At 37.0% G+C, this 26,299-nt stretch overlaps 1 protein-coding gene across 3 annotated transcripts in view; it reads left to right on the forward strand.

Annotated features, from left to right (window-relative positions):
- Positions 1–26,299, forward strand: part of LOC131051631 (FKBP12-interacting protein of 37 kDa) — a 184,021-nt gene that overhangs the window by 102,293 nt on the left and 55,429 nt on the right. For all 3 annotated transcript variants that reach the window (XM_059209073.1, XM_059209074.1, XM_059209072.1), the window contains 2 exons: positions 19,128–19,175; positions 23,692–23,745. In XM_059209073.1, coding sequence (XP_059065056.1) covers positions 19,128–19,175; positions 23,692–23,745 — 102 coding nt within the window. The remainder of the gene's footprint in view (positions 1–19,127; positions 19,176–23,691; positions 23,746–26,299) is intronic.

Below are 26,299 nucleotides of genomic sequence, written 5' to 3' on the forward strand. Positions count from 1 at the left end.
ATGCAGGAATTAGAGGATAGAATCAAGGTCATCTTTTGCAAGGACGCTAATGTTACAGACGAGCAATATGATCAGATGTTTGCCACTATGCTCCTGATTGAAAGAACAAAGGAACTTGAATCTTCATGGGACGCAGCTCTTCTAGATGCATTCGATCAGGTCATCCACTTGGAAGAGAGTATGAAGAATCTTCTCGAGATTCCAATTGCAGAGATCGAAGGAATCGTATCAAGATTCATTGCATATGCCAAAAAAGAACATTGGAAAGGGAATAAGATTCTAGATGAAAGGTTGTTATAGATGACATGGCATCTTATTTGTCATTGGTTTATGTCTCCTAGGATTTTGTGCCAAATTAAATATTTGGCTATGCATTTAATATTGTTCAGTAAAAAGGAGGCCATTTGTAACAAACCCTAATTAGGGTTTAGGTGTCATGATCTTGACCGTTGATCTACTTTCAATCTGAACCTTTCATTGTAATTGAGGATGCTATTTATACCCTCATTTCATTTCATTTTCATATGTGAGATGAGAGAATAGAGATAGTTAAGAGATTAGAGAGATTAGAGTTTAGAAGCAATTTGTTTTTGTAGCAAGATTGAGTTTGAGGAAAGGAATTCAAGCAATTGTTGTACATGATGACTTGGAAATCAATGAAATATTGAAGTTATGGTGTTTTGTTGCAATTTTCTTGGTTATCTTCATGGTTGTTCAATTTACTTAAATCATGCTCAATCAAAGTAGTGTGTTAATTTGAAAGGCAAAGTGTGAGACTTGATCTTTGGTAGGATTCGTAATCCAAACCACTAGCTTCTTGCTGATTGTAGGAACGCCTTGCGTGGTCGACTGGAGATATTTGAATCACTTAAACTTTCAATCATCATTGTATCTTGGATATGTACCTTCGTGGTAGTGTCTTTGATCTTTGATGCGTTGAAAATCATTTTGTTACCTTAGAAGATCGCATCAATTTCAATTGAGTTGTTATTTTATGGCAAAATTGAAGTTGGTAGAACCTTGCCAAGTCTTGTCCACATGAAGTCACTCTTAGGGTTAGAATAGATTAGACCTCTTGCAAACCCTATCCTTTTGTTATCTTTTTGAAAAGCTTCTTAGTTTAGTAAAATTTCAGGCTTTCGGAGCGTAAGACCCCTTGGGGACACAGCAAATCACATCATACCAACTGGTGCTTATCCACACGTAGAGACCCTACTAACCAGAACATTGGAGTCATCCTAACTGATCCTTCATGCGAATCTTCAGCAGTTAGAGACTTTATTCAAGAGAGGATAAGATGCCTTTAGGTATTTTATTCTGTGTATGATTGTGTACAAAATACACGTCAACAATGCCCTAGGTGGGTGAATTTGTACTTGGCTATCTTTTGACATTAATATAATCTGATCTGAATCTTGTTGCTGGGTTTTTCCTCCAAGAGGGAGGTTTTCCCAGGGTATATGTGTGTCATGTGTCTATTTTGCTTTGCATACTGATTTTCTGATCTTTACTATTAATCTGGTTGCTAAAATTAACAATTTGTACCTGAAAGAAAACCTGACAAACCTGTGAATCTGAAAGATATTTGCTCCAAACCTTGCAAAAATTGCCTAGGTGAGTTTTTGTCCACAAAACCAATATTCACCTTAGTGTTTTTGTCCTAGATTGAATTGCTGAACAATAGCTCGGAATCCCAACGAGGGTTTCACCAAAATGAATAACCAATAATGATTGAATGAGTTTCCACAACCTACTTTTAAAAGCCCTTTGGAATTTTGCAATATTTAAATTATATCATTACTTTTTAAATATTAATTCTTTTTGTTCCATAAAGTGACTTTATGTTATTTCACTTTTTGGCGTTAGGTAAAGTCACATTATAAAAATAATATATTCAACCTAAAAACATAATAAATCAAATACAAGTTGCCTGAAAACATTAATTTAGACAACTTAATTTAATTATTTAAATTATTTCTTCTCCAAAAACCCGTGCCGAAAATGGGGACACTACAGATCACTTTACTAGCAAACGATAATCACCTAGGATCAATATCTTATATTGACTGCTCGTATTGAGCTCAATCCATCTAGGATCAATTTTAACAGAAATCAAGTATTTTATGGAACCAACACTTGAATTGTATTGAGTTGAGTATTATTGGCTGAACTCCAAGAACGTCTTTTCCAACTTGGATTCAAAATCCAACCATAGTTTTTAGAATCATGAATGGTTTTGTTAGAACTTTGTCAATGAAGGGAACAATGCTCACAATAGGAAGGGTGTTTGTGGGTTCTAACATGGTTCTTTGTATCTTGCTGATTGGTATTCTTAACCTTTGCAAAATTCGGAGATTTTGGTTGATCGTGCATGTTTAACAACTTCACGGTTGGAATCACTTTGATAGAAAATTGACTATTAGATATAATTTGTTTGTTTGAACTATTTTGTTAGCATGGAAATACATTAACAGAATGAAACTTTGTTTATCAACATATCAATTTTGTTTCTATAGTGCTATTATTTTCTTCAAACTCATGACTTCTTTGAGGAGATCGTGATAATATTTATTGAGGTGCAAAATCTCCACATCTTTATCGTTATCATTATTGACACTTTTCAATTGGCCTACCTGTGATGATAATTTCTTATTTTGGTTCTTAGTTTTTGAAACTCATTAGTTTGCATCTTCAATTCCATCCATGATAACACAATTTTTATACCATCAGCCCCTAAATATTGAATTATTGGCAAGTTGTTTATGCCTCAGTAAGTGATCAGAATTGGTAGCTTTAGAAAGAGCATTATCTTTCCAAAAATATCTAACCAAACCATCTCATCACACAATGGATACCTTAAAATGATTTTTGGAGGATTTCTGTTAAAATATCTAACTGCAATTTTCATTTTATCAACATTAGTGTTGATTACATGTAATGTCCTCTATTAGGAGGCTGTCAATTTCCAAAGAGCAACATATATTACTACCTAGTATATTACAATAATTCAGAGTAGATAATTAAAGTTGTCCATAATTCAACTTAATATTGTCATTACTCCAGTCTTAATTTCTAATCCCTTCTCATTCTTAATCCCAGGGGCAATGGCTTGTCTAGGGTGCTATGACACCACCTCCCTAATTCAGCCCAGATGTCAGGAACATCAGACCTCTCATCCTTGGGGCTCTTTCATCTTGGAGTGGATTTACTCTGCCTCTCTCTAACAGCACCGTTTCCCTTGGGGAATAGAAGAATTGGAATTGTGTATTATCTTATTAATTATCTTGCTATTTAGTAGTTTGTATTATGGACATTATAAGTAGTTTGTCATTCTGGATTATATTATTGATTATCTTGCTATTTAGTATTTCCCAGATTACATACTAGTTTAAGAATTACTTAAACATGTTTGATTTATGTAATTGATTATTATTCTGTTTGATATATATATATATATATATATAAACCTTAAACCAGATTACACACACACACACACGTGTGTGTGTGTGTATTTAATGAATTATGATAAAGAATTATCAGTACTCTGGCAGAAAACGTACCAGTTCTAGTGATCGGACCAGGATAACCTGCACTCCCTTTCTCTTAATTCTTTTTTGATGCCCCCTAGTTCTGATTCGCAACATGTATATATATCTCTCCTCTACTTGTGATGGAAGGGATGTGTCTCTTCTGTAGTCACACCTCCTCTAAGGGTGGCATCTCCCAAAAGAGTAGCCTGATGCCTTGACCGCTAATCAATGCACCTCTTCATTAACCCTGTGGTGAGTTAGGAGTGTTTGTACCTTTCTACCTGATTGAACAAGAGACCAACGCATACCCTTTGCCTCTAACTAATAGTAGTTAAGGTGACTGCACCTCAACAGGGATCAATAACATTATTTTTAATATGCATACAATCCTTATTGTTTTCTTAATCTCGTGCACTTGTTAACAATCCAATGCTTAATCTGTGGTATGAAGTGTTGCATATGGTTAAGATTTTAGCAATGGGAGGGATTGGTCTTTTTTGTGTTAACGTTTCTTGGTCAGTCATAACAGCCACATTGAATGATTACTTCCTTGGGTTCGATGCTACAGAAAAATGTGAAGTCTTATTGTGATAAGACAGTTTTCTGAAAATACTTCCTTCATCTACTATGTATTCATTTTTCTTTTGAGAACAGTTTTAAGAAGTCTCATGGTGGGGGCATGACAAGGTACTTTGCATTTGAAGGTTTGAACATGGAGGATATGTCCTTAGATCCTTCGTTTTCCTGAATTGTCACTCATGAAACGTCATTGACCTTACAGATTCACACCACAAATACATTATATAGGATTTTCAACAGAGATTTTCTCTAAACATTCTTTGCCTTCAAGAGATAAAGATGGTTTTTTCTTTTTGGCTGCCCATCATGTCATGATAGCTTTTCTTTGGGAGGTCTCCTAATAGAATTTTCCCAATTTCCCCCCAATTTTCTGATCATATAATGTTTCAATACTGCTGAATCTTACATTTCAGACTTACCAGCTTACAATAGTTTAGATGTCATGAAATACTTAATACAAGATAAAGAACAGCACTTGAATTGAGTAACCCAACATCAAATTGCAGAATTAAATTACTCTGATAACAGTGAGAATGTCTGACCTTTTCAGAGCAAAAGAAAGATATCAGTTTGTAATGCAGCACAGAATACAATCAAAGAAATATATGTATATCCAGCGTTGGAAGTCGCTGATATTGGAAAGCAGATAGAATTCAAATATACTCTTTTATTCTTCAGCTGCAATATGCTTGAATCTCTGTCACGCCTTCTGCTGTGCTTGAACCTCAGGCAATACTGATCCTATCAATTTTCAATGTTCTCAATAATCTCCAATGAAGTCATTGTCAAGGAGGCCCATGACTCAGAAAGGAAGCCCACAAACTGCTAAGGATTCCAGTCCAAACAATCCATCATCTGGAATAGCCACGAAAGGTGCCCTCAAGGAAATGATGCCACACAGCCTGCCTTACACATACAGAGAGCTTTGTGCTAGACTGAATATCAATACAGCATTCAACAAAACTGTTCAGCCTTGCTCCCACTCAGATGTAGTCCCTGTTCCAAAGTGTGAAATAATCCTTCATGCTAGGAGCTTACGGAAATGAGTAGCCGCTCCAGAACTCACGATATTAATTAAAAGCCAGACTGAATGCCTCTAAATATTAGTCTGCACCCTTTGTGTTTCCTTGGCTTGAATAAAATGATTTCATTTTCACTGTAAAATAATTTCTCCTGACAAGCTTTTATAGTGACTCCAATATCACATAGGCCTGATAGGAAATAATAAAATGGCCAAACATTAGAAATATTGCAGCCTTTGATAGAGTATTAAAATGATGCCGTCAAACCATCCGCTAAATAGACAATCAAATGCCTTGAGAAATATTATTTTTCCATGTGCATTGATAAGTGAAAGACCCAAATACATATTGCTATGGCAATAAGGAGGAAGCTTGTGATAAATATAAACAAACCATCATAATATAAGCCAGCCTTCTTTATTATTCAGAATACAGTAACCTTATTACTCAAATAAGAAATAGGAGCAAGTATCATTATTTCTGAAAGAAACTCTTACAATTTGCACAAATGTAGATTCTTTCACAAATCCACCCTTAGGAAGAGTGAGGTTTTCGTCCAACCCTTGTTGATCAATTGAAGGTTTCCATCCTCAACTTCTCATAAATCATCATAGCAAATTCACAAGCATGCCTTACTGCACCCAGCCAGCCTCTTTATAAAGAACTCTAGGAAACATTTAGAAGATTAGGCCGACTTTAATATTTATCAAAATTGGAGAACTTTATTTAATATTGTTAGTGTTTGTAGCTTAGGGAGATATTTTCTCCTAAGTTAATATAATAAATAATCATTAAGGCAAGTCCGCCTTATTACAAAATCATATTTTATATTCTTCTAAAGGAGGCCAATCTAAGTGAAGAGTCACCTTGTTTGGTATAAATTCAAGGAGTTCATTCGATTAACACATAAAGAAAAGTTCGCATTCAGGGAAGGAGTTCGATATCTTCAGCAGATTGGCATATTGTTTCAGATTGATATCTTGAGATTACATATTATTTTCATTGGTAAATTCACACCCAATGAGGTGCCTATAATTCATCTTTGATTCGGCCTTGAGAGTGGCCAAATTGTAAAGACAGATTTTACAATTATTCAATGATAAAAGTAATATTATTGGCTGGGTTTTTCTCCCTCAAGAAGGAGGGTTTTCCTAGGATACTTGTTGTGTTCAAGTGTTCATTATTTTGCATTTCTGCTTAAATTAATTTCTGATCTTAAACTTAACATGGTATCAGAGCAGGTCTAAGCAAAGATCCGATCAGATTTGCTTAAGGAGTCAGGCAGTATATCTAAGATTTGAAGATGGTGAACGGAGCAAAGGAATTAAGATAAGGAAGTGACTCTTTCAAAGGGGCAGAAAAAGAGATGAAGGGAGAAGGAAGGAAGAACTTGATGCTTGCAGCCCTGAGACTGAGTTGGTTACTGGAGACATCTCTCAAAGAGGAAGAACCTTATTGTCATTGCGATCAGTTTCTTTGAAGAGAAGGAAATAACATTTAGAGGGAGTCCGACAAACCAAAAGAGGCAACCTTGGACAAGGAGGTTAGGAGGTTGATGCAAGAACTTGGAGCTTCGGAGGGAGCCACATCATCATGAAGATTTGTTATAATGTATATTTCTCCGTATTTCTCTGAGACGGAGAAGTATGAGGTGAAAGCCCTTGTTAGTGCATATTTCTCTGTGACGGAAAAGTATGAGGTGAAAGCCCTTGTAATGCATTTTATTCTTTGTGACAGAGAAATTTGAGGTAAAAGCTCTTGTCTTTCCACCCTCTGGGAGTAGCCATGGTGGACGTCATGTTGAGAGAGTCCATGACAACATCATGTTGAGAAACTCTGTGATGAATTCTTTGTACTTGTGTTTTTCCACTCGTGGGAGTAGCCATGGTGGACGTCATGTTGAGAGACTCCATGACAACATCACGTTGAGAGACTCCATGACAACATCACGTTGAGAGACTCCATGATGGGCACTTGTATGTGTGTTTCTTTCCACACATGGGAGTAGCCATGGTGGACTTCATGTTGAGAGACTCCATGACAACATCACGTTGATAGACTTCGTGATGAACCTTTGAGCTTTCCACAAATTGGTGTAGCCATTGTGGGCGTCATGTTGAGAGACTCCATGATGAAGATATTTGGAAAATACCTCCCTAGCTAAGATGGAGTGTTAGTGTTTGTAGCTTAGGGAGATATTTTCTTCTAAGTTAATATAATAAATAATCATTAAGGCAAGTCGGCCTTATTACAAAATCATATTTTATATTCTTCTAAAGGAGACCGATCTAAGTGAAGAGTCACCTTGTTTGGTATATATACAAGGAGTTCATTTGATTAACACATAAAGAAAATTTTGCATTCAAGGAGGGAGTTCGATATCTTCAGCAGATTGGCATATTGCTTCAGATCGATATCTTGAGAGTAGATATTATTTTCATGGGTAAATTCGCACCCAATAAGGTGCCTATAATTCATCTTTGATTCGGCCTTGAGAGTGGCCAAATTGTCAAGACAAGTTTTACAATTATTCAATAATAAAAGTAATATTATTGGTTGGGTTTTTCTCCCTCAAGGAGGGTTTTTCTAGGATACTTGCTGTGTTCAAGTGTTCATTATTTTGCATTTCTGCTTAAATTAATTTTTGATTTTAAATTTAACAAATAAAGTGACTTATTTTTGATATTTTATTATTTTCATTTTATTTTAATTAAATTAATCAATTAAAGTCATCCCTTTTGGAAAAATATTAATTTCTAGACAACTTATTAAATTTTAATTTATGGGGACATTACATGCTTTTAGTAGCAATCATGAGCAAGGTCATAGAAGGATGGTAATGTTTGTGTCTGACACGTGGTAGTCTCACTACATTGCACATGGCTGCAACCCATTAAATAGGGTTTTGTGGTTCCTTTTTAACTTGGATAAAAAAGCCCTAAGCTTTCTTAATATTTAAGCTTCTAATGGTGCAATTGAAAGGCCCATTTTGACTTTTGTGCGTGGATGAATGGGCTTGAGGCACAATGGGTCTTTAATAGTGACTTCAATATGGTTGAGATGGGTGAGCACCAGGCATGGATCTCCATGCACAATAAATTCAGTCTTTATGTGTAATGTCCCCTCTCTAATTGGCAAGCAGTTGAGCAGGATTGGCCTATCATTAGGGTTCCCATAGGCCAACTAAGTGGGGACTTGTTGTGACCTTTTCACACATCGCCCCATTGCTAATAGGGACCCCCTCTTTTCCTGCTTTTTGCGTTGTTAGGTTAAGGTTTTGGCTGCTTAGTGGGCAATTTTGTGTTTCCTGTGCCCGAGTCTCGGAGTTTTGATCATGCCTAATGTCGTTTAGGGTTTTGAAGTTATAGGATCAAGCGCGTGAAAATTAAGATTTCTAGATGATCCTAGTTTTGTCTAAGTGTAGACCCTTTTTGGAGTGTTAACGTGCTTTAAATGCCCTCGTCGGAGATCTTAAGTGCTAAGGTGTGTTCAGACTTTTTGGAGTTGTTTTCTCGCTCCTAGAGAATTATTCAGGTCGATTTTGTACTTTGTTCCAATGGTTTTCCTTGTGTCACGCTCCAATTTTGATGAATTTGCCTAAGTCCAGTTGAGTTTTATTAAGTTTCGGAGTTTCTAAGTGATTCTAAGTGGAAAAATCATCATTTTTCCGGAGTAAAATCCATATTTAAGGGTTAAAAGGTCAAAATTTCATGCTAGAGGTTCTTTTCCCCTCATATTCCTGACTACCCATGGTTTTCCCCTCTCAGAATCCAGACTAGAAGGGGAAATCCATACTTGCCTCATTTTTCCACCATTGTGAATCCATACTAGGGTCGTTTTTCCCTTGGAAGCATTAAAATTTGACTAAGTAGAAGCATTAAAATTTGACTACCCACATTTTAACATGAGGGAGGTATGGATAGGTTGCTGATGATGTTTGCATTCATTCCACACTTGGGTCAATTTTCCACCAGGTATTTGTGACAAGTTTTTAAGGATTTTTGTCTGGATTTTCATCCAAACTCATCTCGATTTTCCACTGAGAGTGCATTTCATAATTTTGAGCTCAGATTTTCATCCAAACTGAGGTCGTTTTTCCACCAGAGGGGTATTTTTTGGGTTATGATTTAATTTTGAGTGGAATTTTTCATTCCACACTCATATCGATTTTCCCCTAGCCCTATTTTGTGCACATTTGATAATTTTGAGTTCAGTTTTTCATCCAGACTGGGATCGATTTTCCCCTAAGGGGATACTTGACGATTTTAAAGTGATTTTGTGAGGACTTTTTAATCCTTACTAGGATCGATTTTCCCCAATTGGCCCATTTTTGATTTAAATTGAAATATTTTAATAAATGAGCCTCATTTTAATTGTTTTTAATAAAAGACAATGATTATTTAAAAGATGAAAGCAATTAATAAATGATTTGCAATGAACATTTAATGTTTTCAACCTTCTAGAAGCAAATTAGTTTCACCCAAGCAAGCATAAGAACAAGTGTTTTATCCCACATTGCTTGTGTGGTGAAATTTGGCGATGAAAGTAAGTTTAAAGGGAGGAGTCCAACATTATTTTATTATTAAGTTTGCTAGGTGGATTCCATGCAAGGGCGATTTTCTCCATAGTTGGCGATTTTGGAGCAAGTGTTGAAGTGAAGTATTGAAGATTTATTTCTTCCTCCATTCTAGCCAACTGGACAATCCACTCCATTGCTGCCATTGAAGCTTATTGACTACATTGTTTCAGATTTTCGATTTTTGGGGGAGTTAGCGATTTTTTCATTTGGCAACTTTGATAATTTTAGAGGGGCTCCTACCTCTAAGTTGGCGATTTTCCTTGGGGCTGCTATTTTTTGCTGCTGATTCAGACTGGTTTGTTGCCATTGAGACCCCCCTCATGCCACGATTTTGGTGCAGTCCGCCATTTTTGTGAAAATCGCGATTTTTGGTGAAGGCGATTTTTTTTGTGTTTGGAGTTTCATCTCCAAACAAAGGTGATTCTCTTTGATATCACCCGGTTGTTTGCTGTCTTCAGACCATTTTCAGACCATTGGAAGGTGCATCGAAGGTCATTTTCAGATTTGTGGAGGATGGCGCCATAGCTGGAAAGTTCGATTTTTATTTTGGCAAGTGTTGGAGCATATTTTGGTGAATTCCATGCATGTTTGATGCCGCCATTGTGCCCTACTTGGTGTCATTTGCCTCACTCCATTGCTTCAGGTTTTGAACTCCATTGTTGGCTGTACATTCATTTTTTAGACTTAACTTTTATTGCCCAGCCAGCCGCCACTTTAGCGATTTGCATTTGGAGACATTTTGGAGGCATTTTGGGATCATTTTCAGACCATTGGAGGACTGTCTCAGGTCTGGAACTATGTTATTGGCTGCTTGTCCTTGGAAATTTATCTTTTACGAGCCATACCTATGTTCCCAAGATTGATTATTTTCATCATCAAGACTGATTTTTATCAAGTTTGTGCATATTTTTGAAGGATTGCAACATGTTTTGAGAGGTTAATTTAGTTAGTTGCAGGTTGTCTTCGGATTTGTGACCTCCATTGTTGACTGCAGAAGGTGTCTTCAGACATAATGTTTTGTGAAAACACAACCTTTCACACCTTTCCCTAGTCACTCTTAATCCGCTATACTCCTTTGCACTATGATTTGCATGCAATTTCTAAGTATAAGGAGGTGTTGATTTCATGAGGGTTTTCATACCCTAGTCTTGTCACATTTCGTATTTAAATTGTTAAGATCTACCTAAAGTGTGGACTATTTTTCTAACTTCATGCTCTAATTAGCCTAAATCAGTAGGAAGTCAGGAATTCTATTAAGAATATTGTATTTTTCCTAAGTTCTAACTTCAAGCTTCGTACAGGTGCGATGTCAAAGTGCGGATTCAAGGAAAGAAGAGAACAACAGAAGATACTGGAGATTGGATTTTGTCTAGAATCCAAGATGTCATCCAGATGGAAGGAGATTACGGATACAAATATGCATTTCCTGAGCTTGAACTTGATGCGACAACAGATGTTTGGAGTCGGAAATCAGATTCCTTCCCCAGTCTATGTAAACATTATGAAGAGTGGTATTTTTCAAGCCGCTGAATTTCCATAGTCCATACAATGCAGTGAGCTTATCCTAGAGTGTGGACGATGTTATGATCCTCACTCGCAAATGATCAAGACTCCGAAGGGCGTTGTCATTGCCTACCTTGCTGAGGATGTGATTGCTGAGGTGTTTGGAATTCCACGCGGAGCGGATATGAAGGATGCAACTAAGGATGAATATGAAGAGCGGTACCCGAAGAAGATGGATGCATGTAAGAGTATGATAAACAGAGAGTGGATGATCGAGCCTAGGCTTCATCATTCCAAGGCTCCCAAGACACTCATGTGCACAGACTTCAAAGAGGAATATAGTGACTCAGTATTCTTGCTTAATAGAGTGATGGGGACGCCGCAGGGTGCAATATTCGATGGATGGATGTTCTACTTCATCCAGGATTGTCTTAGAGGGACATTGATAAATTGGTCTAGAATCATAAGTGACAATCTGGGCTTTCAGCTGAGGAATGTAGAGCAGTCCAAGTCATTCGCCATGACTTCCTACCTGGTATACCTGCTTGCATGGTTTGTTTCATACAATGGATTGATATGTAAAGGTGAAGTCAGGAATGGGCAAGGACAATTCAGGAGTCATGAGTGCTATCCCCAGCTGAACATGTCTAGAATTGAAGACTATAAGAGAGTGAATGATGTATTCACCATGTACATCACGCGGATGTTGCAAGGCGGAATCCATAGAAGATTGTCCAAGGAGGCAACAAAGCTAATAGAGAAATATGGATCGTGGTATATTCAGTTTCCCACTTTCATGTACCTTAGGATTCATGGGTTTCAATCCGAACCCTACAGGCTTCCTAGGTATCCATCCGACAGAATGATCTTGTTGGAAGTGGTGAGATAGCTTCTAGAGTTTGATTCCATTCAGAGAGAGAAGCATAGGACAGGCATGACATTCCCTATTACAGTTGGGAAGACATTGGAGGTTTGCCAGTCTGCCTTAGCTGCCAGCATTGCGAGTGAGGAGCTTGCATTCTATCGATTTGCAACCTTCAAGAAAAGTGAAAGATTTGATCCCGACAAGAAAGTTGGAAGGATCAGGGGAGAGAAGTTCATCCACAAGGTAGACATAGAAGATTATTGGGCTAACTTGATAGAGGAGCAGGTAGTGAAGAGATGAATGTGGTCTAGAATGTCAGTGGATTTCATGAAGAAGTGTGGACTTTTCCTCATTCCTGATCAGGTGTTAGATGGCAGGGATCATACGCATCCATAGTATGAGAATGAAATGAAAAAGACAATCTTATTGCCTAATTGGTTAGAATTAGAAGAGATTGATTTGAATGTATTGATGAGAGAGGTCTTGAGTTTCTCTCATACATGGGTAGATATTCAGATGAATAAGTTAGTTGATATGGGTGTTTCCTTCACTTATGAAAAGATGAAGCCATAAGAGTCTACTTTGGAAGATAATCAGAGGACTATCAGTGATGTCAGGATTCATGTAGACAAAGAGAGTCAAGCTCCCAAGAGAAGGAAAAACACACCAGGAGGAGTCAAGGCCAGAGGGAAGAAGATTGAGGAGGTGAAGAAGAAGAAACAAAAGACTATCATTCCTTCACCACCTCTCAGTGTCTCATCAATTAAGGAAATTGAAATAACAGAACAGAATAAGGAAACTTTACAATGTTCCAACACAGTGATACTACTGGAGAACATTTTGGAGTTACATGCCACAACGACATCTGCTCCACCAAATGAGAATGATGATCAACTGGGATCCCTTACTGCCCTTTTGGAGGTTAGTTTGGGAAATGAGATATATGATTTGACCAGGAATAATCTTGATAATGATGATGATGTTATCTCGGCATTGAGAGGATTTGATCGAGATATGTGTCTCGATGATGGTATGGAGATGGCCGCTATTCTTGATTGGTTGATAAGTATGGAAAAGAGTAAGAAAATGATAGAGGTATAGCCTATTGATGACATTGATGATTACCTAGCTAGGAGCAATAAAGAGAAAGAACCCAAGAGAGCTGAGATTTTGTCGCACAAAGCTAGAGATGAGATAGGAATGTAAATTGCGCAGGTTGTTGTTCCTATTGGAGGTGTGATAGGGAACATTGCTACTCCTATGGATTTCCAGATTACTTCAGTTGCCCTTGGCCATACATCAAAAGAGCAAGAGTTTCAGGAGGTTGGTGATAACCTTAAGGTGATCAACGCCAAGTTAGATAAAAAAATTGAAGAGAAGAGAAATACAGAGAAGAGAATATTAGACTTAGAGAGTATATTGCGGGGATAAGGCGCGAGAATCCCACCCTTATTTCCCCTATTGCAATTGATCATGGACTACATTCACACCATGAGGCAACGAGAGATACACTCTCGGAGGTGGAAAAGTGGATTGAGAGTGCAAGAAAATAGGGGGATGATTTTCTTAGTTTGTCCAGGCATATGATAGGACAACGGAGCTCGTGTTTAGAATCCAGTATTTGGAGGGAGTTTGGGAAGAATTCCGGCCTATTTAGGAGAAGACTATTCCATGCCTCAAAGCTTTGAAGAAGATTCCTAATTCCACTTTGATCAGTGAGAACATTGTGCACAGTGGAGACAGATACAATTTCCATGGCTGGTATTGTTCATTGGCCGTGAAGAGATCAACTTATGAGAACGCCCAATTGAGTTGTATGGAAATGGAGGGATTGATTCAAGACATTCAGATGAAGATCCTTGCCTCAATTGAGGAATTATTGGGTGTCGATGTTAGTGATGCTAGTGGTTTACACTTAGTCGAATTAAGAGACAAGATGAAACTTTTGTATTTTTGTCAGTTGGACTCTTTGAAGAAGAGTCAGATAGATGACTTGGTCTCTTTGTTGATTCATGTTCATAGTTTGTAGAAGCTCATGCAAGATTGGGAGAACACTTTGGACGCTTGCTCGGATTCACTGTATGTGATTGATTTGCAGTAGGATACCTTGCCTAATATTTCCATGGAGGAATTAGATTCTTAGAATATGTGAGAGAAAGATGCAGGGAGGAATCTTCTAGAAGATTCTCTATTTGATGACTAGGTATCTTTTTATTGGGCTATATGTTGGTGGCGCCATTTTTTATCTAAACCCTAATTAGGGCAATTCTAGGGTTTTGTTGGCATGATCTTGGCCGTTGATCTTGTATCAATCTTGGTCATCCATTTTGTAAGAGACATTATATGTACCTCCTTGCCTCTCATTTGTAGGAGAGAGTTTTTGTAGAATTGTTGGTATATGTTGCAGCTATTTGAATCTAAATCATTGTCCAATTGTTGGTGATTTCACTCTTCAAATGTTGTCTTTGCATTCATGGTTCTCAATTCCTCCAAGTTAGATTAGAATTTATTTTCATGTTTGTTAGATTGAGTGAAAGATTTCTTGAATATATTTGTGTGGAATCCTTAATCCATACCACTAGCCTCTTGCCCCGTTGGTAAGTGTGCCTTGTGTGGTCAACTGGAAATTTGAGTAAGCTTAACTTCAATTATTATGCAACCTTTGATAAGCATCAACTTGGATGGTGTCAATGTGTGATGGTAATAGTCTGAAAATCTTTGAGTATACCTTAGACGATTGCACTAAGCTTGTGTCAATACCTGTTTGTGAGACCTTGCCTAGTTTGATTCCACTAGATTTGTTCATCATTTCCTACATTCTTAGGCCTAGAATAGATTTCTTAAACCCTATTCCTTTTGCCCATTTCTTTAGTAAGGATTAAGTCTAGAACCATATTGTTAAATCCTAAGTTGTCAGCACACCTACTCCGCATATTTCATGATCGAAGAAGATAATCCTAACATTTGCGTAAGTCCCCAAGTGAATACAACAATTCACATCAACCATTGAGTTAACCCACTCGTCAAGACCTGACATGTAGAAACCTTGGAATCATTTTAGTTGATCTTATCCTTAGCATCTGAGGTGATTTTGTTCAAGAGAGGGTAAATTACTTTGGTAATTTTAGGGATTGACTGGGAGTTGACTGGAACGCTTCAGTAGACCTTAGGGATCATTTTGAACATTTTGGTTGCAGTTTCTATTTTTTAGGGAAGATCCCTATTGTTTAGGAGTGGACTGTTTGTTCGCTAGCTATATTTAGACATCACTAGGATGGCACGTGCATTATTAGTTTTCAGTTTGGGTGGCCAAGTGATGTGGTTTGAATAAAAATTTAATATTAAAATATAAATTATAGTGGTTTGATCATGTCACTTTATGATAAATTGTTAAATTAATAAAGGACCCCATGTCCTAGTATCACAGCGTTGTTTTTAAAAGGTGGCCATTTGAGGGGTGTTCATTCATGAATAAAATTAATTTAATAAATGTCATATGGACCTAGAATTCCAACGCCCAACTATGGGGAGGTTTTATTTATTAAAAATTACTTTATGAAAGTTTATAAGAGCCCATAAAATGGATGCGCAAGTTGAGAAGGAATGTTTTATTAAATAGAGATTAGTTAAAGTTGCTTGAAAACCCTAATTAGGGCGTCGGTTTTTCGAGGCCAATAAAGTAATGTGTGGGGCTTCATTTTGAGCTTTCAGTCTTTCATTTTCACAACAGGAAATTGCATGTGAGCTCTGAGGAAGGGTTTCTATAGCAGATCAGCCTCTTGGGAACGAAATCTCCTATGGGGAATAGTGAATTGGACAAAAAGCTAGTTCATATCTGAGGGGAATCTACACTGGGTTCCTGTTTGGGCTTCATTGGAGAGATTCTTATGCAGGTTTGGAGTTATTTTCAGAGGTAAATCAGACATTTTTGTAGCAGCAGGTTGAATTCACCATTTAGTTTCAGATCTGGGACGTTTGGGTCTATGTCATCATCATTCAACAGCAAATCCAGCCTGCTGTACCATTATTCAGTGAGAATATAACCTACTACAGCTGGGTGTTAGGGTTTGGAATCATAATCAGACCTGTAGTTGTTTATATAGTGGCTGGAAAGTGCATATCAGATTTGTGGCAGCAAATATGATGGCTGGGAATTGCATATCAGACCTGTAGCAGGTCATATCACTCTTGCTGTTGCAGATCAGACTTCATGTCAGACCTGAAAGTGGTCATTTCCAGTCCCAAAGTGGTCTACATCAGCCTACAACAGCTGGCTAACATCCGGGTATGATGCATGTTGACGACATAGTGTTAAATCCTATGGATTAAATTGTAACAATCTGATTTGTGTCTGATAATAGTACTGTAATCTCCCGTTTCAGTCTTAGCAGCAAACAATAAACTAGCATTTTGCGATATCATTTAGCTGTACATGTTTTGATTCATTGCATAGTCATTTCCTCTCATTATCATAAAAAAGCATCAAAAACAACACTCAGCAAAACTCAGATTAGAATTACCAAACTCAAAAACATCACCATCTCCGAGAGTCCAAGACATATATCAAATCAAACAAAACAAAAAATTTGGATCAGATTTGGGTGGGGATCTTTCATTATGACCCTAACGGTGGCTGCCAAAACACTTTCCTTCGCTTGTTTTACATGGTCCAACTTGCATGGTGGGTTTAGCAAAGTGTTTAAACAGCTTGATCCTGCTATGAATTTGTGGCACGACTGAACTTTGCTTTTGCTAGGTGTTTTACTCTTACGACTAAGCTTTTGTTGGATATTGAGCTTTCTTATCACTCTTTGATCCGCTGCTAGATTGAATGGGATCCACGTAAGGCCAAAGTAGAAAAGATATGATTCTCCCTGAACATGTTACTTCTCATCCATGGGTCCACACTTCGCAAGAGGTGAGTTGGCTGGATCACTTGGTGGGCTGATGTAATGCCCCCTTTTTAAATGCCTTAGTTTTTGCCCTAAAATCCAACTAGGGTAAAGAACATTAACTTATTCATATGATATCTCTAATTTATTGGGGAAATTCAACCATAGGGAATCTAGAATAAGGCGACTCAATAAGATGCCTTAGAGATTCTCTACCCTAGGCCCAAGAGCGGATATACCATCCCCCTTGGCCTCATCTGGCTCGTGCCATCCATATGAGGTGGTGTACCTAGTGGGGTGTCCTATAACCATTCCCCTTCGTCTTGCTATCCATTTCCCTACTTCCAATGATTGGACTTCTTGGTATATTAATTCACCATGATAGAGGGATGAGGCATATTCGTAATAGGGTGCCCCAAAAGCCCATTTCTTCTAAGCCCAAAGGCAGTACCCCTTTACCCCCTTGGCCTCATGGGACAATTTGGTCACCATCATGAGGTGGCATACCTAGAAGAGTACCCCATCGCCGTTCCCCTCCTTGTAATCCCTCATTACCCCGACCATGGTTGACTTCAATAATCAATCAGTACATATAAAGAATCCTCTATTATGCATGTATTCTCCATATGATAATCATTCATAAACAACAGCATATCCTAATCAGTAATGAGCAGATACAAATAATATTCATCATGCTATGTGTAAAGAACTCATATCAAACCACAAGTATGTCCGAACTGCTGTGCATTTAATTATTAATATTCAATCTGATCTGTCTGATTCGATGCCTCCTTGGATGCTGAATGTTGTTCTTCTTATACCCCTCCATTGGGGTGGCAGTATATGTCTTTCCCTTAAGTGGTGACTGTTGAATGGGTGGTGTCCCTTTTCAACTGTTTGACTCTTCGTGCCTCTTTATGCTTAACCCACTCTCTTAATGCTTTATTGTTTATTTCTAAACTAATCTTTTATCCTTTTTAGAGGAGATCGCTTTTGCTAGAGGGAGCGAGGGTCGGTCAAATGGTAAGTTTCATTATCTCTATTCTGTAATACTCCGATTGCTGTAGCATGTTCAATTTCTGAAACTGTGATGTCTTACTTTGTAAGACAGTTTCATCTTTGTGATGAACTGTCTTGCTTAGTACTGGTTCAGGTCATGACAGCTGATGCTATCACACAGATGGCTCACTTCATTCAGATGTATGGCCACCAGCTTGTGAACATCTAGTGTAACATGAGTAACCATTACATACTTATGATACTACATTAATGATTGGTAAATCCTCCGAGATATGCCAGATTGGATGGTTTATTTGAAAGTTTAAACTTATTATTATGCAATGTTTTCTGGTATTCCTCAAATGTCTTTGCTTTGAAAGGGCAACATTTACATGCTTATGGTACTTCATTGCTGTCATGTCAGTTAATGAATAACGAAGGTCATGAATGTTTGGTTCATAAATAAACATTCTGCTCTACGTTGATTTCCTTCTCATGCTGTATCCATCTAAAGAAACTCGTGTTAGGACGTCTATCTCATCATCTTTTCCTGCTTTTCATGTATTGATGCAAGAGAGTTGGTCTGGACTCTTGGAGTCAAATGAGTGTCTTGCGGTTTAACTGTTAGCTACAACTTGAACTTTTGACAGAACAAAATTGAATGGCATCATGGCTCCTTAATCTGTGTGAAATGAAATAGGTCTGCCAATAAATGAAGTTGGAAAATTTGACAAAGAAAACTGTACCAAGAACTTTGTGTTGCATGAATGCAGAAATTTTAATGTATCATGTTAGTTGCTTGGCAAAGTCAATCGAGTGATCATCACTGCCCTTTTCACTTGTACAAATTTGTACGTATCTAATTGCAATTGAACATATACGATGCTACTGATTAATGTCTTCTTTTAAGCTAGAAATTGACTTTTTTTCAATGGATACAGATTTATTTAATGTTTCTAATTCTTGTTGGTAGTGAAACAAGTGATAGCATTGTTGTCTCTCATCAATTTGAATAGCTTGTAAAATCTGATTCACTGTATGTGTGGCTTTTTCTTTTTTGCCCATTTTCAAGGAATTATTATTATTTTTAGAGCTAAAAGTTATACTTCAATCTATAGCATTGATGATAATATTCATGACATTGAATTTGGATCACAGGCAGCTGTTCGGGATCTGAAGTCACAACTGAAGCCTCCATCACTTAAGGTATTATGCATACTGTGGAATCTAATCAATGTTGGTAAGCTTTTTCAGGATGAAAAGGTTTCTTGCTCATTTGTCAGGTTGTCAAGTGTGTTGATCTCCATGTGGTGTTCTGATATAAATATCAAAATGGTGCATATTAGTTTCATACTATGATTGGTTTGTTTGTAGAATGCATCAACTCTGGCATCACAATTTTTTGTGATTATGGATTTACCATCTTTGAACAACACTTGGCTGACCAGTGAACATTCCTGATACTGTGGTCTGCATCTAAAGCACCTACCCATAAACTCTTCTGATTGTTCATCTTTATTTGCAATATCTTCCATAAATGTTTTATCTTCTTGTATAGCATACCTAACAGTAGTGTTAACTAATGTTTTTAAGAATGATGATTCAATGATTGCAGATGCACTGTGCTTATTCTTCAAATAGGACTTTCTCTAATATAAATCAGGAGGCTCTCCTGCATCTTGTTCAATGATGTGGAAAAGCTATTCTTGAGGCAAAACACTCTAAAAAATTGTGATGTACAAAATGAGATCATCACTCCCTATTTTGGCCTTGGCTCATTTCAGATTTGCCAGATATTCCAGGCCCTTACTGAAAAGGCCAAGAAATTTTGTTTGTGTTTCCAGTTCTTTTTTCCATGGAGAACTCATGACACAATGTTAGTGAGAGAAAAGTTAATGTATTGAGCTTAACCCACATCTATCACCATCCCCTACTTCTCACCTTCCCTAATATTTGCCAACCTAATACCCCTCAACCTCCCTCTCACTTTTTTGACCCTGAAACAAACATGACCAAAACATTCTCACACTTTTGACCCTGAAACAAACATGACCAAAAAATTTATCTTTCATCCTATACACTTCCTATGGATGAAATTTTTCTACGACTACCTCAAGGAGCTACTGCTGCTGTTGCCAAGAGACTTTGTATGCAGTTCCTTTGTCCAAAAGACATGAAGTAAATCATTATTTGTAAACATGTGAAATTATTATATATGTGAATTTTGTTTATTTTATGCCTGATTATGCGCAATATATTGATTTAGTATTTAATTTAGTTTATATTTATTATTTTTTATATTTTAACCCCCCCAAATATCAGTATTCCTATCTGAACTCTACCCATTTTTGTTTTGTGGTGACTTAGCTAATGGAAAAAAGTAAAGTGATTATATATTTATTAATTAAATCAACTTGGAATGCACTGTATAAAATTGCTTGTCCAAATTGTCTTGTTCAAACACATTCTTCCCATTTTAATCTATTCCATAAAAGATGAAATCTTATCTATACTGGTACTGTGGATGTCGATTTGTTAGTCCATAAGTTCAGAATTTGGAGTCAAATATTTCATTAACAAGTCTGACTTGTTCTCTGAGAGGTGCAAGGGTTCTCTGTTCTCCTAATTTCTGATTCTGAATGTTGTGACTCCGCTCCAGTGTATGCGTATGTATTTGAAATGTCTGCTAAGGATGGTTTTGTTGAATAGGCTTTTGGGCATAGTTTTTTCTTCTTTGACCTCTTCTAGGGGAGTGGATTGAGACGGGTTCCAAGGGCCTCCAAATTGAGTATCCTATGAACAGATGCGAGGGGTTCTTGTAGAATAGCTATTGAAGAATTGTTTGGACAGTACTTGCTAGACACCTCGTACTTGTGGGGAGAGTGGAGACAATAAAAGGTTTAAAAAGGCACATATTGTTTTGGAAACTTCCATTTGAACTGTGATTATTTGAAAGAGTACATTTGGAGGTGAGTGCATCCAAAGAACTGTCATTTCAGTCCATCATGTGAGGCATAGTTTCTCTTCCTTGCAAACAATGTGGTTATTGGGATAGGCCTATCCATCCCTTCCATCGACAGTTATTGGACATGAGAAGACTCTTGTGAAGGAGCAGCTAGTGAAGCCTTTAATTTTTGGTGAGTTAAATAAGTTGAGTATTTCCTTTAATGCCCTTAAGGGAATCACTATCTTCTATAAACCATATCTTACAGGAAGATACAACCAAGTTCAAATTAATCACTATCTTCTATAAACCATATCTTACAGGAAGATACAACCAAGTTCAAATTAATGAAGAATACTCAGCTGAGTCAATCTTCATAGCAACAAATAAATGCTATGAGTATGAATGCTTATTATTGCATTCTGGACTTGATAATTCTTGAGGTACTTTTTTATGAATAATAAAAAACATATATTGACCATACACAAAAAAAATTCTCTCTTTATGGGAGCCTAGAGGACCATCAACACTCGAAGCACCTTGAAATAGAATATTATCAATTAAGGAAACATGTTAAGCGTGTTTGAAGTGGGATGCCTTGAACAAATAGCATCAAACAGGGGTATACTGGATAGTAGTTAATACTAAAATGATCAAGTTATTTGCTACGAAACCCGGGGACGCATCCCCTACCTGAAAACCCCCGTCCCAGTCCCGGGGACGTTTCGGGGACTTGGGGACGGCCAGGGGACGTCCCCCTCCCCCGTCCCCAAATTGTCAGAATTTTGAGGGGACGCCCCCGAAATGGGGGGACGGCTGGGTACGGCTGGGGACGGATTGGGGACGACTGGGGACGGATTGGGGACGGCTAGACGTCCCCCACATCTAGAGCTAAAGAAAAATATTTTTAAAAAAAGTCGTATTTTCAATTTTTTTTTAATTTTTCTAACATGGGCTCTCTATATTGAAAAAATTTAAAAAACAACTATCAATTTTTTTATTATTGAATTTGAATAGTTATGAAATCAAAATACGACTATCTATATTTTATTATTTTTCTAACATGGGCCCTCTATCAAAAATTAAAAGGCAACATTAAATTTATTAATTCATATCAAATATTTATAATTTTAAATTAATTCATATTATAAATTTTAAAATTTATAAATAGAAAATAAATTAAATAATAAAATATTAAATAATAAATATTATACTTTGCTTTTTAGTATTTACTTAGTACTATTTTGATTTCCATATCGCAATTGACAATGAAACAATATGGCAGCAGTGTGGCATTTGGGCATTTTGTATGTTATTTCTTTAATATCTATTATGATATGCATATTGACAATGTGAATGAATTGAAATTCTGAATTATGAGTGCATATTGAGTATTGAGTCTATTGATAATGTTGTATGTTCGATGTTTGCATTCTAAAATGTTTTCATAGTATCATACACATGCTATATCCATGTTTTCATATGAATATAATGTATAGATGCATGCTTTATCCATGTTTTCATATGAACATTTAGAATTTTCCTATATATTTTAAATTTTCCCTATATTTTATATAGCCGTCCCCTTTGCCGTCCCCCTCCGTCCCCAAATTTGGCAAAAAAAATTGCCGTCCCGGAAACTCGTCCCCCCGTCCCGGAAACTTGGGGTAACGTAGGTTATTTGAGATTAGAAAACACCAATTTGCATTAAAATGTCTTTAAATCCTTAATGATATTTATAAAAGATCTTTGTTTGATAAAAGAACCTTGCAAACTGGTAAGATCAGTCAAATGACCTTTCCTGGAAAAATAGACATTTTTTGACACTTTAGAGTGTTAATAAAGCTCCTAAAGATTTTTCCATTCACACAATTGGTAGTGGCTACACTAGGAGCTGTACTATCACAAGGAGTAAAGTTATGGCCTATGAAAGAATCTGATCCTCTATGTCTTGAATATAGGCTTTTATAAAGGATATTGAGTCTAAGATGGTAAAAAGAAAAGAAAGAAACTTTGTTAATATCCATAAATGAACAAATTAGATCAATGCGACTCAACATTAAAACAAAGACACTTCTTCTTGTTGCATTATGCTTGGTGTAACTTTTATTTATGAAAATGTCCCCTCCCAAAAGTTATATAATAAATTTAGTGTTTTCTGTTCTTTTCATTTTGCTTTATATACACAGATGTGCGTGAGCCATACCCCTGTAGAGTGACACTAGTATTTTGTGTCTCCATCATAGCTTCAAAACCATGCGGCCTTGCATTGAGTGCATTTGAACCTTGATGTGCCTTGCTTTCTTAAATACAGAGGTCCCCGTGTACACACACATACATGTCAGCCATACCCCTGTGACGCTAGTATTTTGTGTTTCCATCACAGCTTCAAGGCCATGCAACCTTACATTTCGTGCATTTGAACTTTTGTATCCCTTACTTTCTTAAATATATAGAGGTCGCTGAAATATAAAAGAAAATTTCTCAGAATTCAAACAGTGATTGGCTTTAAATTAGTATTATTGTCCTTGCTTACTTTCCCATCCTAGGGCATGATTTTAATTTCTCTACGTTTACTTACTAAGATACTGTTGTTTGGTGGCATATTCAATCTTTGTATCTATGAAGTCTTTGAACATTTATTTTTGGTCTGACCTTTGAATGCTGACTGCTGAGAAATTTTATAGTTGTGGAATTTTTCAATTTGGCATATCAAATTTCAACAAAGCTCATTTGATAAATTTATCAGTTTTACTCATGCTTCTTTTACTTCTACAGGCACGTAGGTTACTACTTGATCCAGCCATACATGAAGAGTTCACTCGTTTAAAGGTAGAAACATGCACATCTTGAACTTGATTTAACACTTTTTAATATTCTTGGATAGAGAATTTGTTTCTTGCATTCAATTTCTGATTATTATTCTTGTTGATGGTCTTCATCTCTTAGACATGTAAATATTTGGTTTCTACCTTCCCTTTTTTTTGTGAATGGTTAGGAAGAGAAGAATCATCACTATTTTTTTATGCCTCAAAATACTTAAGCGATTTACAATATAGAAGCCTGTAAGCCCATATAAACATACAGATTTGGACTGAGACTAATAACCAACAAAAGATGATAGTCATCCAGTTATTGTGCAGTCCTGGAAATATTTACATATCATCTACAGGTAAGTCCTTATGCAGCTACACAAATATATATAACAGTTTACTTTTTAAAATTGTTTATTCCAATCAAAACTTAATTTTAAATCTAAGTTGTAGGGTTCGCCCCCCTAGACCCTTGGTACGGGTCCGGTCCGGTTCGGTCCGCTTGTGGTCTGGGCAGGGTCTGTGATTCACAGGCCTGGTTTGGACCAGGTCGAACTCAGGAGGACCCAGGTCGAATCCGGGGGTCTGATGGCCCAAAAATGGTTGTTTTTTTGCAAAATTTAATTTTTTTTTGAAATCCACCACTTAAAAAAGTAAAAGATAACCCTAAAAGTGAGTTTTAAAACGTTAACTTGGCTCATTTCACACAAGCAAGGGGAAACAAAAATGTGGGATGTAGAGCCAAAGCATACTGATTTGGATGCTTTCACTTCTCAGCTTGTTGCATTTGATGACTTGGATAGCAAGCAAACTTATAGTGCAAGTGCAAGTGTAAGTGGCATTGGCATTGGCATTGGTTCATCTAATGTCAATGTCAATGAGGAGGAGGAGGAGGAGGATGATGATGAATTAGAGAATCCATTTGATGATTAAACTTTAAATTGTTGAAAGTTGAAACAATGATACTTGAATATTTTGTCATTTTGATATTAAACATGATGTATATGACGTTGTTATGGTATGATCATGATGCTATGATTACAAGTTTATGTTGGTTTTGTTGTTTATAATATTATATGATACTATGTGACATGCTAATCTTAATTCATGCTTATAGGCTGCATATATATATATATATATATATATATATATAATTTACATGTTTTTGTACTAATGTACCCAAACGAACCCAAACTCCTTTTCAAAATTTTGCCATACCGGCGTACTGGTTCTTTGAACCCGAACTGGCAACTTAGTTTTAAATAGACCATAAAACCAGGTAAACCTCCTCTTTGAGCCAGAAACTTAACAAATGTTAGTTTCTATCATGAAGTAGTTTGAATAGGCAGCTAGCACCAGCCATTCCAAGCTAGAAGAGAAATCTGTAATAACATCAAGAATAGCTTCCTGCACACTTTACACACCCATTCCACACCCATCGAGTGACTGGATAATGTTGTTCTTCAACGGGAGGATCATTAACTTGTTTATTGTTACTAGCTGTATCGGAACATTTGTTGATGTGGCTAAAATCGCATTGCTACGACTCTATCCGGCCAACGCAGAATAGAATGATCTCGCGAGTATCCTATCCTCTCTTGTGTAAGGAATCCCTAATGCTGTTTTAGGTGATCAAAGGGGACAACCTCAAGGTTCCAAATGTCAGTTCTTGACTGCAGGATAACCCAATGATCGATATGTTTTGCTGGGAGCACAAGGGACCTTACATTTACAACAAGTTGGTCTGCTGCGATTTTCGAACTGGGAAATAAAAGCAAAGAAGAAGGGTTAAGAGGCCTAAGATTAACAAGACTGGCATGCGAGTAGACGGATTCAACATAACCAATCCCTGCTTGGCCAGAATAACTCACAACGTCGCAAGAACTGTGCAATCTTCAAGGGTACTTGGAAGATTTTCAGATTGCAAGTGCATGGCTAAGCACCCAATTCTGGCGCAGCTCAGACGAACACCTGCAATTGAACTAAGCACGATTTTAAAGGCTTAGACTAACCATACACAAGGATACACAATCAGCATATCCTCAATGGTACGAGCTTGAATCCATCAAATGCCTATACACCAAGAAGATCTATCTAAACTGCTGAAGAAAACCATGCAAACAGACTAAAACCAAGATGATAAACACTAAATCAATGTCCATTATATTGATTCTAGCTGCTATTACAACAATTTCTGTAGCATTTCTACTCTACTACTAAAATCTAACTTTCTACAAAAACTCTAACTATCTAACTAAAACCTAACAATCTAACTGTCTAAAATTTAACCCTTTACAAAAGAAAGGCCTTTGCCTTTTATAGATTTCACAATTTGAACGGATGGCCAAGATTGATTGCATCCAAGGGCCTTGATCTGCCTTCTAGAAGCCTGGTAGCTTTTACCCATGCCTACTCAATTCTCAGTTATCCCTTCAACCACTTTCTCAACTACCTACCACTATTTGGCATTAATTCGGTCAATCCGGTAGTTGCCAAATGGGGGAGATGCGAGAAAGCAAATTCTAAAGGTCCTCTTATCAAGCTCGGGTCATTTAGTGTTTTGTGCGGATTTC

The sequence above is a fragment of the Cryptomeria japonica genome, chromosome 7 (assembly GCF_030272615.1).
Source record: "Cryptomeria japonica chromosome 7, Sugi_1.0, whole genome shotgun sequence".
Taxonomy (NCBI): domain Eukaryota; kingdom Viridiplantae; phylum Streptophyta; class Pinopsida; order Cupressales; family Cupressaceae; genus Cryptomeria; species Cryptomeria japonica.